The 15,558-nt window shown below is 38.0% G+C and overlaps 1 protein-coding gene across 2 annotated transcripts in view; it reads left to right on the top strand.

The window, feature by feature from the left end:
• The window catches only part of RRP9 (ribosomal RNA processing 9, U3 small nucleolar RNA binding protein), a 24,291-nt gene extending 8,733 nt beyond the window's left edge, over positions 1–15,558 (top strand). The window contains exons 7-15 of one of the 2 annotated variants that reach the window (XR_015732636.1): positions 527–651; positions 1,519–1,611; positions 2,666–2,766; positions 3,473–3,607; positions 11,917–11,979; positions 12,072–12,212; positions 13,596–13,675; positions 14,563–14,636; positions 15,376–15,558. Coding sequence is in view for 1 of the 2 variants with exons in the window: in XM_034439884.2 (XP_034295775.1) it covers positions 527–651; positions 1,519–1,611; positions 2,666–2,766; positions 3,473–3,607; positions 11,917–11,979; positions 12,067–12,212; positions 13,596–13,675; positions 14,563–14,636; positions 15,376–15,481 (923 nt within the window). In the remaining variant the exon portion in view is untranslated. Of the gene's footprint in view, positions 1–526; positions 652–1,518; positions 1,612–2,665; positions 2,767–3,472; positions 3,608–11,916; positions 11,980–12,066; positions 12,213–13,595; positions 13,676–14,562; positions 14,637–15,375 lie in introns of both variants that reach the window. The other variant, XM_034439884.2, reaches the window with a different exon arrangement.

Here is a 15,558-nt window from a genome sequence, read left to right as displayed (position 1 = left end):
TAAATGTCCCACTTTTCTGGAAATTCCTGAAAATTGAGTTATCTTTCGGGAGGCAGATTGCAGAGCATGGCATCAAGCCAGCTGGTTTATGAGATATTGGAGTTAAGTTGGATTCTATGAAATAAATAGCTTGGCCTCCACTTGGATCACTTTTGTAAAATTTAATTCTTTAGTAGATCTTGATGTGAACAGCAGCATTCAGCAAAAGTTATCGGGAAGGTGGAATTGGCAGAAATAATTATTAATAAATTAATATGGGTCTGGAGAGTGAGCAGGATCTTACTAACATCATACTTAACATATTTGAGTCCTTTTTTGTACGTTAGTATATTTGCAGTGAATGAAGTGCAGTTCCTGAGTCACTTATTCATGTTTTTCAGGCAGTTAAAGCATGATGGAAGATTGATTTTTTCTCAAATTATGGATTTTACTAAAATAATTTTCAATGCTCTAGCTTACTTACTTTAAAGTGTCAGAAAAAGAATTGTAATGTTTGAGACCTGACTTGAGCATCTTTATGCTGCAGGGGATGTTGAGAGTGGAAAGAAGCTCCATGTGATACATAGAGGAAAAAAGGGGACAGAGGACAGCCATGTTGGACATACCGCACACATCATCTCAATGGCTATCTCGTCAGATGGCAAATTCCTGGTAAGAAGAACCTTTTCTTCTGCTATGCTGAGGAAAAGAAAGCAACTCCACACAGTTCTAGCAGTGTTGGCAGAGATTTCTGAAGTATGTTTTCTCCTCTGTGTTGCAAAAATGATACTTTTTGTGGTGGTTGGTGATCTTTTAGTATAGTAGAGACATTCTTCTTCATAGTTCTTTAAACTATGTTCAATAGATCCTCCTATATCAGGGGTGTCAAACTAGATTTCTTCGAGAGCCAGATCAGCACTGTAGTTCTCCACAGGCTGGCTGGTGCGGGGGGGGGGGGAGATGGGACGGACGCCTCCTGCAGCACTTTGCCAGCCAAAATGATGGGGGGTGGGGGCTCACGTGCCCCAGCTGCATCCCATCTTGGCTGCAGAGGCACGACGGGCTGGTCCTTTGCTATTTCCAGGCCGGCCCCGCAGGCCAGATTTAAGCATCCCATGAGCCGAATCAGGAGTTTGACACCCCTGTCCTATATCAACTAACTATTGATATAAGTTATACATCCACCCTGTTCAATGCTGTGGGATCTGTGTATCTTGAGGAAATTTCCCTCAATCTAATAAATGGAATAATAGGCACTTCTATTCACATAGACAGGCAGTCTCCCTTTTTGCTCCAGGCAATTCTGTTCCTTTATTCCAGCTGGGTTCCCTTTCTCAAAAAACCAAAAACCAAAAGGCAGTTAAAGAATGAGGTGTTTGAGTTATACTATTGTAAGGAAAACATTAAGGTATTAAAATAAGTGTGTCCAGAAAGCTGAAACACCTGTGTTTCTATAACAGTAGAGCCATTACACATAATGTGTGTGTAATGTGATAGAAGAGGAGAGAACTGAGCAGGGTCTTTCTGTGTCACTTTTAGGCCACAGGTGACAGGAACAAACTCATTATGATCTGGGAAGCTGCAACTTGCGGACACCTCTATAAGTTCACAGGCCATCGTGATACTGTATCGGTAAGTGACCGCAACCTCTATAGGTATTCGTATTTATAGATAAAGTGCATTCCCGATACAGGGGAATGTTTTTATGGATGCTACTACTATGTCTTTCAAAAAGAATTTAATAGTTGAAATGTTCTTACAGCAATCTGGAAAATGATTTGTAGAAACAACTTGCACTCCTCAATCAACCATCAGCCAAAATGATTTGAATCCTTTTTGCTGCATAGATTTTTCTACAGTAATATTATTTATTAACAATTTTGTTCTTTTGTAAATTGTATCATGGGAAAGCAAAATAATTTTTAAAAAAATAAAATATGGGGAATCAATATTAAATGTATCGATGCTAAAATTTGCATCCCCTCTCCTCTTTATCACCCCTACCCCCATACAAACATGAAAATCTCTGCTTAAAGCAAGGGTGAAATGCTCCCGGTTCGGACCGCATCGCCCAATCCGTTAGCGATGGAGGCGGGTGGTTCAGAGAACCAGTAGCAAAAATCCCTGCCCCCCCCCCCATGCCCAGCTGAGCCACACGATCATCAGAGGCTTTTTTTTTTTTTTAAATGCCTCTGCCGATCAGGCAACTCAGCTTGGATCGTCAGAGGCATTTAAAAGAAAAAAACGCCTTTTTTTCTTTTAAAAGCCTGTGACGATCCAAGCTGAGTTGCCTGATCGGCAGAGGCATTTGAAAGCATTTTTTTACAACCTCTTCGCTGAAAAAATGGCCACGCCCACCCAGTCACATTTACACCCCACCACCACCACCACCACCAAGCCACAGCCACAGAGCCGGTAGTAACAAATTTTAGATTTCACCACTGGCTTAAAGTATAATGAGTATGGTGTAACAAAAATATTCTTTAATCTTGTTTTATTAAACAAGTGTACATGGTGGTTATTCCACCTGTACTTTGTATGTGTTGTTCACTCTCCAATTGAGAAATCCCCATTTCCCTCTGGGACAATTAGATTGGATGTGGTAAAGAAATCAAAGATTAATTCTGCCTGCCCTTGGGCCCATCTCATTCTATCTCTTCCTCTCTTTACGCTTTCTCCCTTTCAGGGCCTATCTTTCCGCAAAGGCACTCACCAGTTGTACAGCGCCTCCCATGACCGCTCAGTCAAAGTATGGAACGTGGCAGAGAATGCATATGTTGAAACCTTGTAAGGAACAGTTTTTTCATATACATGCAGAATTAGTGATATGCATGTTTCTGATCTATGAAAACTACATTCTATGAAGATTGGAGACAACAGGAGACAGAATGACTGTATCATTAATACATTGATATGGTGATTTGTTTTTACAGAGGAACTCCTATCAACTCGTACCCTAACACAGTAGTAGCATTGCTCCAGACTAGAGTTTCCCAAACTGTGGCCTTTCAGATTTCAGAATCTCTAGCCCAGCATTTCTCAATCTTAGCAAGATATATGGATTTCAACTCCCAGAATTCTGCTAGCCAGCATGTTGGGTAAATAAATTCTGGGAGTTGAAGTCCACATGATTTAATGTTTCTGAGAAACACTGCTCTAAACGGTATGGGGATTTTTGGCTGGGAATTCATGGAGTTGCTGTCCCAATGGAACTTGAGATGATCACTTTGGAGAAAGATGCCCAAGTTCATTGTGACATGCATCTATAGGTCCTCATTGGTATGAAGCAATGATAAATGAGGGAGCTTGTATGTTATTGTTACAAAGCTTTTAAAAGAAACGAACCCCATTCCCCCTTTATTCACATGGCCATTCAGAGAGCAAGGATTTGCTGAATATGTCAGCGCCTACATAGCTTGCAATATACCCAACTGAAATACTGGATTCTCAAACCTAGACAGGCCATCATTGAATCTCATCCTCTTCTCCCAAGGTTTGGTCATCAAGATGTGATTACAGGCCTGGATAGTCTGAGCCGGGAGTGCTGTGTCACCTCAGGAGGGAGAGATGGCACTGTCAGAATCTGGAAAATCGCTGAGGAGTCCCAGCTTGTGTTTTATGGACACCAGTAAGTGAGAATCATTGCCTATTCAAGCTTCTTTTACAAAGTGTATTGTTTCAGAAAGAGAAATCTATATGCAGCATATTACAAAAGAATAAGCTACCACACTGCTTTGTTGCATCTCTCGTTATCATCAAAACTAAATGCATTTTTTTTAGAGACTTCCGGCGGCGATCTCAGCGCGTTAGGGATGAAAGGGGTGAAGCTCCGCTCCTGAGTCCCTAACAATCCCGCATCTGGAGCCGAAACAGGCGCTATTGATCTCGTAGTGATCAATAGTTTAAAGGGGAACATCTTAGGACCTCGGAGGAGATCGCAACTTCTCCGAAGGTACAAGATAAAGCCCTTAATCCAGAGTGAGGAAAAACCAGCCTTACGGGGCTGGCCGGAGGCGCTGATAACTGTATAAGAGGGAAGCGAAGATTGAAAGCTATAAGAGGTCATCAACAGAAGATCCTTAACTAGAAAACCCCAAAAAATTACCTGATAGTAAGAAGCAGCGCTGGTGGAAGAGAAACCCGAAAAAAGAAAGAGGATAAGCGGCGACGGAAGATAGATCGGAACGGAGCCATTTTGAAAGCAAAGTGACAGCGCAAAAATTCGAACAGCTGAGTGTACAGTGAGAGTGGAAGAGCGGAAGGAGGTAATTCCTATGAATACTGCGACGAGAATAGAGAATAATTTAAAAAGACTTGGATATTAGTATTGGATTTTATAAATGTGGACTGGATTGAGTGGAGAGAATTGGATAAAAAATAAAACAAGAACGGACCGTGCAGCATCGGAGTGAGCGGAGAGAGCGTGTGCAGCGAGGAGAGCTGGAGATCGGAGGAGAGGAGAGGAACTTGGGCGGACCTTTACAAACTGATCGTATTGGACTTTACTGATGTGGAGTTGCCAGTGTGGATTGAACTAGATAATTCGAAAGAGGAAAAGCTTGTGGGAGACTGGATTGAGTGGAGAGAGTTGGACAAATAAGAACAGAACGTGCAGCATCGGAGCGAGCGGGGACAGCGTGTGCAGTGTGGAGTGCCGGAGATCGGAGGAGAGGAGAGGAGCCTGGACGGATCTCTACAAATTGATCGTATTGGATTTTACTGATTTATACAAACTATCTTTTAGTGATACTTCTTGTGAAGATTAGGATACAAAACTGATACAAAGTGTGAGGGACTTTGACTTTGATTATTTGACTACTAGAGACTGAACTGTTTGGATTGAACAATTTAAATATTGATTAATACTTGATGAACCAGATGATAAGGACTTAAATAGAGGATACAACATTACACTCTTGGGATTGGATCTGGATTCTAACAACAGGAATACAGAGGACTATAGATTAAATTGGATCGTGGAACAATTAAAGTGAATAGGGTGACTCAGACCTTTGGAACCGTATTTGGTTGGAAGAAAGATAAGTTTACATAACACTAAGAAAGATAAGAGACTATAATTAATGGACAATATATATATGCTTAGCTCGATTTAAGTCTATTCTACTATATATTATAAGATACTAGACCCGGAAAATAACCTTTAATAACTTATTAGTTTTTCTCTGAAATAGTCTGTCTAATTTGTCTATTTGAAATTAATTAAACAATTATAGAATATTATCTTTAATTATCTTTAATTAATTTATTCATATACAGTAAATGATTTTAAATAATTAGATAGAATTATAATAATTAAATTGATATTGATACTAATTTAGAACTATTATAATAAAATACATTTTATTTTGTAAGTAATTGAAGAATAAGGTAATTAATGAATTGTTAGAAGCTTACTTTTTCCCCGTTGTTCCCCCCTTCTCTTGCTTCCCCCCCCGCCTTCCTTTTTGCTGTTTTCCCAATATCGTATTACTAATTAGAAATACTCTGAAAAAACCTTGTAAAAATAATCCTGCATCCAGGTTATAAACATTAGACGTGAGAATTTTATGAAATTGTGGGCAAAAATAATAAGCATAATAGATATGGCAACCTCAAACATACCAACTACTATTAAATCAACCAAGAAAATGCCCCCAACCCAAACACTATTGGTGGCTTCCCCGATCCAGCAGAAGACAGGGGAAACAACAGATAAAGAAAAGACCAACATAGGTATTCAAAATATCCAAGCTGCCCTTGCAATGATTCAGGAGGGAATGAAAAGGATGGAAGATAAGATGACCCTGAATCATGATGAAACGAAAAAGAACCATGAACAAATGAGATTGGATGTAGGGGAAATTAAAGATGAGATTAGAAATATAGATGAAAAAATAGAGAAAATTCAACAAAATATAACCGAAAATGAACAGAGAATCCATAAAGTTGAGGAAAAGGCGGAAGCCACAGCTACCAGGTTGGAACAGATGGAGAACCAACAAGCAACAAGAAGCCGAGACACAGAAGATGCACTTACATTTCTTGAAATGGAAAAGGCATCTTTCTACTTAAGATTTCAAAATATAGAAGAACAGAGAGAGGAAGACTTGGGTGAAATTATGGTTGGAATCTTGGCAGAGGTGACACATAAGGATAAAGATGAAATAAGAGGTGGCATCGACGAAATTTACAGGGCCTTCACAAACTATGCCAGAAGAAACAAACTCCCTAAAGAAGTACACATCAGATTCACAAAAAAAACAATGAAAGAAGAAATATACCGAAAGATGAGAGAGGAGACAGTCATGTACAAAGGGAGGGAAGTTCTAACGCTAAAACAAGTACCGAGAAGGGCCAGGGATAGGAGAAGAGAATATAACTTCTTAACACGACAGTTGAATAAACTCAAGATTAAATTTAGATGGCTTATACCAGAAGGAGTACTCATTTCTTGGGAAGGAAGAAAATTTCGAATCGACACCATAGAAAAAGCCCAGGACTTCGCAGACCAACATTTAGGATATGAAGGAGAACAGGAGAGCAGAGGAGGCAGAGAAGATTCAAACCCCAGTGACCAAGAAGAGCAGCCAATAAATAAGGAGGACAAGGAACGGAAGAAGGGAAAGCTGGGGAAGGAGGAAATGACGGGGATCACACAAAGAGTTACAAGAAACACATCAAAACTCAAAATAACAGACAAATAAACAACACCAGGAATGGAAGAAGAACTAAAACTCATCTCTATAAATATAAATGGTCTAAATTCACCAAGCAAAAGACATCAGATTTTCACTAAACTGCAAAAATTAGGAGCAGATATAATCACCTTACAAGAGGTACACATAAAAAAACAACAGAAAAAATTACTCGAAAATAAAAAATTAGGAGTAATGTACACATCCTTAGGCGACTGTAAAAAAAGGGGAGTGGTAATATATGTTAGAGACCATATAAGAACAAAGCCGATATATGTGGACAAAGAGGGTCGAGTCTTAATAATAGAAGTAAAACTGGAAACAAAAATAATACTGTTAGTAGCCATCTACGCCCCAAATGGAAACCAAATAGACTTTTATAAAAAACTACATGACAAATTAAAAGAGCTGGACTATGAAAATATCTGCATTGTCGGAGATTTTAATGCAATTGCCAACACACGAGAAGACTACTATAGTAACAGGAAGAACAAAATCAAAAGGAAGACACTGCCACAAACATTTAAGAACTTGGTACAAGAAATGAGTCTACATGACACCTGGCGAGAATTAAATACTACAACCAAACAGTACACATACTTTTCTGGCCCACATCAATCGTGGTCAAGATTGGATATGGCCTGGATGACACCCCAACTAAGTAAAGAAACACACAACGTAGAAATTATGCCTAACATATGGGCTGACCACAACCCTATCAAAATAATTTGGAAAGGCTCCCGAAAACAAAAAAGATGGAAAATGGATACAAGTATTATAAAGGAAAAAGAGTATCTACAGATGATGGAAAAAGAGATTAAGATATTTTTCCAAATTAACACAAAGGACCAAACGTCGTTACAAAATCTATGGGACACGACGAAAGCATATATCAGGGGCCTAACCATTGCATACCTGGCAAAGAGAAAAAAAGAGAAACAAAGAATCAGGAATGACTTATTGGAAGAAATCAAGATAGAAGAAACTAAATTACAACAGCACCCTAATAATAAGATAGCACAGCAAAAACTTAATTTGGCTAAACATAAATTGAATTTGACTACAAAAGCTGATTTGGCACAAAAAATAAAAATGGCAAAACAGACCAACTTCGAACACGCAAACAAAACTGGACGCTGGTTAGCCCATAAATTAAAAAAGCAAACAGACAAAAGAATTATACACCAACTCCAGGACGAATCAGGAACTTTATTCCACACACACGTAGATAAGAAAAACATAGCCAAAACATTCTTTCAGAATCTCTATCGGCAGGAAGATGTCCCCGAAGACCAAATTCGAAAATACCTTAGTAAAGTGAACATTACACAATTCGAAGAAGAACATAGAGAGATCTTGAATCGCCCCATAACAATGACTGAATTGATTGAAGCTCGTAAAAAACAAAAGAACAACAAAACTCCAGGACCAGATGGAATTCCTACTGAATTTTATAAACACTCCCAACAAGAAATAGACGAAATACTGCTACAAGTCTTCAACGCAGCATTATTGACAGCTGAAATCCCAAAATCATGGACAGAAACCATTATTACGTTAATACACAAAGAAGATTTAGACCGGACCCAAGTTAGGAATTACAGACCCATCTCATTACTCAATGTAGACTACAAACTATTCATGTCAATATTAGCGCAGAGACTTAAAACAATAATCCATAAATATATACATACAGACCAAAACGGCTTCATACCCAGGAGGCAGATTAAAAATAACTTGAGAACGATCATAGATATACTGGAATACTACGATAAGAAAATAGATAAGGAAATAGCTCTAATATCTCTCGACGCCCAGAAGGCCTTTGATAATTTAAATTGGTCCTTTCTTACATCACAACTTGAATTAATGAATTGCGGAGAGAAATTCCTTAAATTGATAAGAAAGATTTATTCCTGTCAAACAGCCAAAATTGCAATAAATGGTGACATGACACAAACTTTCGACATTCAGAAAGGAGTACGACAAGGTTGCCCCATGTCACCTCTATTATTTATAATCGCACTGGAGGTTTTACTAACGGAAATCAGGAAGGAAGAAGACGTGGAAGGCCTTAAGATTCGGGGGGAGGAATACAAACTACTTGCCTTTGCAGACGATGTGATCTTCATATTGGAAAACCCAATACGATCTGGAACCAGGTTGATGACAATGATAGAGGAATACGGGGAAGTTGCGGGCCTCAAAATAAATAAGCAGAAGACGAAAGTATTGACGAAGAATATGACCCAAACACAACAGTTGAAATTAGAGCAAGAATTAGGACTTCAAATAGTAAAGAAAATAAAATACCTAGGTATTTGGCTGACAGCAAAAGCAACTACAATTAAAGAAGATAATTATACCAAATTGTTAAAACAAATCAAAAAAGACTTAGAAATTTGGAGTAGATTACAACTCTCATTGATGGGCAGAATTGCCTCAATAAAAACGAATATATTACCAAGAGTACTATATTTATATCAAGTGATACCAATACACCCCGGAAGAGATTTCTTTAAGAACCTCAACAAAATAACAATGAACTACATATGGCAGGGAAAGAAGGCCAGAATTAAAATCAAAGCTCTACAGGATTCACGGGACAAAGGAGGCCTAGCAACACCAGATTGGGAACTCTACTATAAGGCATCGGGATTGACCTGGATTAAAGAATGGATGGAACTCGGCAACAAAAGAACCTTATATTTAGAAGGCTTTGACTTAATAAGAGGATGGCACGCTTTCTTATGGGACGGACCGGATAAAAGACACACGTACTTCCAATGTCATATAATTCGAGCTTCATTATTCAAGATCTGGCAGGATATTAAGAGAATTCACTATACCAAAATACCAAAATGGTGGTCCCCGATGGAAGCGTTGATATACCCAAACACGCTCGAAATAGGAAAAATGATGAGGTACCAAGACTTACTGAATCATGAAGGCGAACTCGTCTCAAGACAGCAACTCCAAAACTCCGGCATAAATATCGATTGGTGGCCCTATACTCAAATACACTCAAGATACATAGCAGACAAAAAGCAATATGGAATCTCGAATAATTTGAACGAATTGGATAAGATTTTACAAGGCCCACAACAAAAAATGATAACCAAATTATATAACTACTTACTTAGATATAAATTACTGGAAGAAACAGTAAAAGAAAATATGATAAGATGGGCCAAGGACATAGGGCACAACATCCAACTGGCAAACTGGGAGAAATTGTGGAAACAGAATATTAAAATGACAAGAGCCATACCCTACAAAGAAAACCTCATAAAAATGTTTTACAGATGGCACCTAACACCAGCCAGACTAGCCAAAATATATCCAAACACCTCCCCACGCTGTTGGAAGTGCAAAACAAAAAAAGGGACATACTACCATGCCTGGTGGAAATGTACAAAGGCCCAACAATACTGGAAGGACACAAAGGAAATCATTGAAGAAATAATAAACCAACAAGTAGAAAACACCCCAGAATTTTTTTTATTCGGAATGATAACAACACAATACAACAAAGAGACAAAGTACCTCATCATACACATTTTGACAGCAGCACGGTTACTGTTTGCGCAAAATTGGAAATCAGATCAACTCCCAACCAAAGACAAACTAATCTCAAAGATAACAGAATGTGCCGAAATGGATAAACTGACACTAGAACTCCAAGATAAAGAAGAAAGTGAATTCTATCTTGTGTGGCACAAGTGGTATCAATGGCTGGAAAAGAAAATCAGTACAAATATAGATGAAAGATTATAGGGTAGGAAAAATAAAACCGGAAACAGCTAAATAAAGAGGAGATGCAAGATTATTTCTAATCTAAAACATCTGAATTGACAATGTATTAAGTATATATTAATTTATAAAGCAATATATATTCTGATGATGACCAAAACATATATGTAAAATATAGTGTGGGTAGGTTGGTGGTGGGAATTCGTTTGTCTTTGTAATGTCTTTGTATTTTTTTTTGTATTGTCTTTATATCTCTGTTTAAAACTCAATAAAAAAATTAAAAAAAAAAAAAAAAAAACAAAACTAAATGCATTTTTTGAAATTAGGCTGTGGTCAGCTGTAGTTCTAATTTATTTGATCAAATTATCTTTAGATCTTTTAAAAATAATTTGATCAAATAATTTTTAGATCTTTTAAAGCAGAGGTGTCCAACCCTGAAGTCCAACTTGTGGACTTCAACTCCGAGAATTCCATAGCCAGCTTTGCTGGCTGAGGAATTCTGGAAGTTGAAGTCCACAAATCTTAAAGCTGACAAGGTTGGAGACCCCTGTTTTAAAAAACTTCTTTTTAATCCTGTCTTGGAACTGGGTGAATTTCTAACTTCATGTTGCAGTCATTTTATGTCTCCCTCCAAGCTATTTGAGAAGGTTGAGGGAATCGTAAGAATGGGGTGAGATCTGATCTGAAGTTAGATGAAGCAAAGTACTAGAACTAGAAGAGGAAATGGCATGGTCAGGAAAGCACTGTTTTTGAGTTGAACCTTTCCCAACAAACAGACTCACAGTTTCTCCGATCCATGTGATTTTTGACCTGTTATGCGAATGTGAATCACTTTTAGTACGTGAAATGGCCACTCTGGCGAAAGATAATCTTTATATTTTGCAGCGCAAAAAAAAATGTATCTCATGAAATGGGGACAGGCCCACTTTTTGCAAGTGAGAAATTAACTTTCTAAAACTTTTCCAGTGCTATGTATGTTTTTTAAATGAAAATTTAGAAGTGCAACTCTTTAAAGCAGCTGAAGCGTTTTTTTAGGCTTGTGTGAAAGCTTCAGCATATGTGCTGAAGAACCTCTTCTGAATCATTTTTAAAGTATGCACAGTCATGTCCAATATTTGGGGCTTGTTTATAAGTTAGTTTTTGCTAAAAACTAGGAGCACAGTGTTTTGCAATATAGTCATGGAGGACTCTAGAGGTTACAGAACAAGTTACAGAATGCTACAGATCTCCTAGTTGAAGATTATTTTTCTTGGCTGAATGGATGTTATTCAAATGCTTTATCTCCGTAATAGGAAGATCTTTCTATCTAGGGAATGCTTGAGAGATCTTGCATTTTTCACCTTTTGTACAATATGTAGTTAAAAAGTTGAGTGTCTTTCGTTATAAAAAATATGCTCTGAAGCATACAGTGTAGATAGATTACTAGGAGCCTGGAGTATTTGCATTGCTGATTTATTAGCTGTAAGTATGGTTTTCTTTTTCCCATTAGGGGTTCGATTGACTGCATCCAGCTCATCAATGAAGAGCATATGGTGTCTGGTGCAGATGATGGGTGAGTATACTTTGAAACTGTAACTCAGTAAAAATAAAATCAAGTGATTCCCACATGATATGTAATGATTGTGATTTTGTTTCCAAGGTCAGTTGCCCTCTGGGGTCTCTCCAAAAAGAAACCACTAACAGTAGTGAAGCGTGCCCACGGTTTTCATGGCACGCAGGGGCTGGAACAGCCATTTTGGATCTCTTCAGTTGCTGGTTTGCTGAACAGTGACCTCGTAGCTACAGGTGACAAGAGATATTTGTCTTCCTTTTCCTCTTGCCTTTGGGGCTAGGAATCCGGATAATGCTCTTTTTCCTGACGTTAATAAAAAACCAGTGCAGCAATTCAGCTTAAAATCCTTTATACAGTTCTAGGAAAAATCATATGTATGACTACTTTGAAGTGCATCCTATTATTTATGGAGAGCTTACTTCTCAGTAGACATGTACATGATTATCCTGTCACCATATTTTTTTTAAACAATCTTCTGATTCCCAGCAATCAGTCAAGGACATTCCAAGATACTTTATGGTATCATAAATTATTCAGAGGCGTTCACTACTCTGACTTTGCTGTTTCAGGTTTTGCCAGGATGTGTCTCTGGTTAGAGACATTCTTGTATCCCAAAGCAGTGATTTTATTTTTGGAGTTCTGATAGCAATAGCAATAGCACTTAGACTTACATACCATTCCATAGTCCTTTACAGCACTCTCAGTTGACAGAGTCAGCATCTTGCGTCCAACAATCTGGGTCTTCCTTTTACCAACCTCAGAAGGATGGAAGACTGAGTCAACCTCAAGTCCATCAGGATTGAACTCCAGGCTGTGAGCAGAGTTAGCCTTGCAATACTGCATTCTAACTGCTGCACCATCAGGGCTCTAATGTCTTGGTCTTGATGCCAGAGGATAATAATAGTTTTAGATAAATGCTTGGATTTATAAATTTGGGTCAGTAAGTTATTCCTATTAAACAGATCACAGAAGCACAGACTGAGAACCAGATATTCTTGCACTTCCCATAGCCATGAGAGTAGCCACAAGATTGCCTCCAAAATTTACTGCTGTCTTATAATTCTTAAATTATCAGAAAGAGAAAATGATTAAATACATGGGAGGTAATAAAATAATAAAATAAAATAAATACATTAAAAATATGGTTTTGGCCTGAGCCATACTCAGTTCATAGAAGTGTGGTCCATGGCTAGAGTGATGATCTGAAGAAAGGAAATCTTAGTAGTGTAGATTACACGAATGTTCCTAGTATAAATAAAGAGCATGTAATTCTATTCTATTATGGCTAAGAAACACCAGACTACTTGCTTTTTAGCTAGAATAATAGATAGCTGCTAGACTTTTTAGAATTACGTGCCATTTATTTGTAAATGGTGTACAGTATACTAAAATTCCTCATGCTTATTTTATGTTCATCGGGGTAAGAAAATAATGGAAACAATTACAATAATGTCTTAAATTAGGAAGGATAAAAGTTAGATTGAGGTTTATCCATTGATCTCTAGCTCTAGGTTCTTTAAGAACATCACTTGAAGAAATAGGAAAGTGTCACTGAACTAGACTTTTTAAACTTAATGTGGACATTTTAAAAACATGATATGCTCTGCTTTTGACAGGTTCCCACAGTGCCGGTGTGAAATTGTGGAAATGTGGAGAAGGATTTCGAAAGTTGGCGCTCCTCTTTGAGATTCCCTTGGTGAGGAAGCTGCTTTGAGCCGTGGGCTTAACTTCCAATTTAAACTTTTCTAGCTTGAGATTCATATTAAACTAGTTTAAGAAACAAGTGGAGCAAGAGGAAATAGCACTGTGGAGTTGTTGTAGGTGGACTGAACCTGGGAACTTTATGCAGGAGTTGCCTTGTTAGTTTTATTTACACTTTTCTCTCAGCTTGTTCCCCTTCTATCACAGGTTTAACTGTTCTAGGGATCTTCCTAAGGAATCCAAGTGTTACACAGTGTAGATGAAATGTTTTGAACGTTACAGGAATCTACTTTAATGATTAGTTGTGTGTATAAATGAGTTCTTCCTCAATAACTTATGGAAGCTAATCCATATTGCAGCATAATCCAATAGTTAGACCAAAAGGCTTCCTTTTGGGCAGTCAGGAGCACTTAGCCTGGTACAGAAAATAGGTGTCTGCAGATCACCAGCAGCCCTTTAGTGGCGGTTGCCTATAAGTGGCAGGTTGCTGCAGAGTGTGGTCCTGAGCTGGAAAATGAGCTTCCCAGCGAATGGGATGTGGAGCAGGAGACCTTCATTCCTGTAACTCAGATGAAAAGTTTGCTCATCTTTAACCTTCATGTGGACCTCTTTTCAAATTTCCAGAAACTCATAACTGGGATCCAGTTATGAGTTTCAACTGACTCCTTATGCTTTTGCAAAGCGAAAATCTCTTTCTGTCGCTATCCAAGTAGAGGTCAAAGACTTAAAGATTAACATTTAATGTGACAGAAATGGCAGAAACCAGGCTTCCTCCAGTGTGGGCCCCTATAAATATATTAGGACTTCCAAACTTCCCAAGCAGCACAGCAGGGGAAAAAACAATTACCACATAAAAAAAAAATCTCGGTTTTTTTTCCCCAGATTGGTTTTGTTAATAGCTTGAAATTTGCAAATTCTGGAAACTTCCTAGTTGCTGGAGTCGGACAGGAACACAGGTATGTGCACATGGATTCCATTCACATTGGCAAACAGCCTTTACACATAGTCTCTCCCGGATTCAAGGTCAAATATACTCTGTTAAAAAGTGTCCTGTTCCCGCAAGGTTTTTTGAGAACATAGATTGAGTTTTGGGCTCAGCTAAAAATTCTTTTAATAGAAATTATTTCTGGAAGTGTCACCGGCAGGTGATTATGTAACAAATGCTGATGAACTCCCAAATAGGGATTTATTTTTGTAGCAAAACATTTGCCACAAACAGGGAGAAATTTGGGCAGGGCAGAGAGGTCACTTCCTTTGCTTTAGTACCCTGACTTAGCTAATCATAAGGGTAGCTCTCTCATGCATTAATACCAAATTGTAGATAATCCTGGGGTTTTTTGTTGCAAGGATCAAAACAAAACTGAGCTTTTATTCAGAATAGAGAACAGTTAAAAGGTGTGAAATTGACTGCCTTCTCCAGATTTGGGGATTGAGATATAAAATCCTGCTGTGAAACCACACGGAAGAAAGAACTGTCCTTGTATTAATGCTTTTAATTCCAGCCTTGTCAGTGTCTTATTGTTTGTCCTATTATAATTTTGGGGTTGTTTTTTTTTCTGAAATGTGTACATTTTACAGAATAACAGCTAGCATATATGAAATGTTTCCTTCAGCCCTTTTGTAGATTTCCTATTCAAGCTGACCAACAGAATGTTTCATAAGCAGATACTTTATTTTTTCTGGGTTGTATTTCAGGTTGGGTCGTTGGTGGAGGATTAAAGAAGCCAAGAATAGTATTTGCATTATTCCACTCAAGAAGACCACAGCAGGCAATTCACAGAAATCGTCAGAAGGCTCCTAATACTTTCTTTCTGCAAATTTCACATTTCATGGATTACCTTATATATTATATATTAAAGCTATCTTGTGTTTCTAGAA

Source organism: Pantherophis guttatus, chromosome 2 (assembly GCF_059756535.1).
Source record: "Pantherophis guttatus breed Tessera chromosome 2, ASM5975653v1, whole genome shotgun sequence".
NCBI classification, from domain to species: Eukaryota; Metazoa; Chordata; class Lepidosauria; order Squamata; family Colubridae; genus Pantherophis; species Pantherophis guttatus.
Note: the sequence above shows the minus strand (reverse complement) of the source record. Positions and strands in the feature narration are given on the sequence as shown.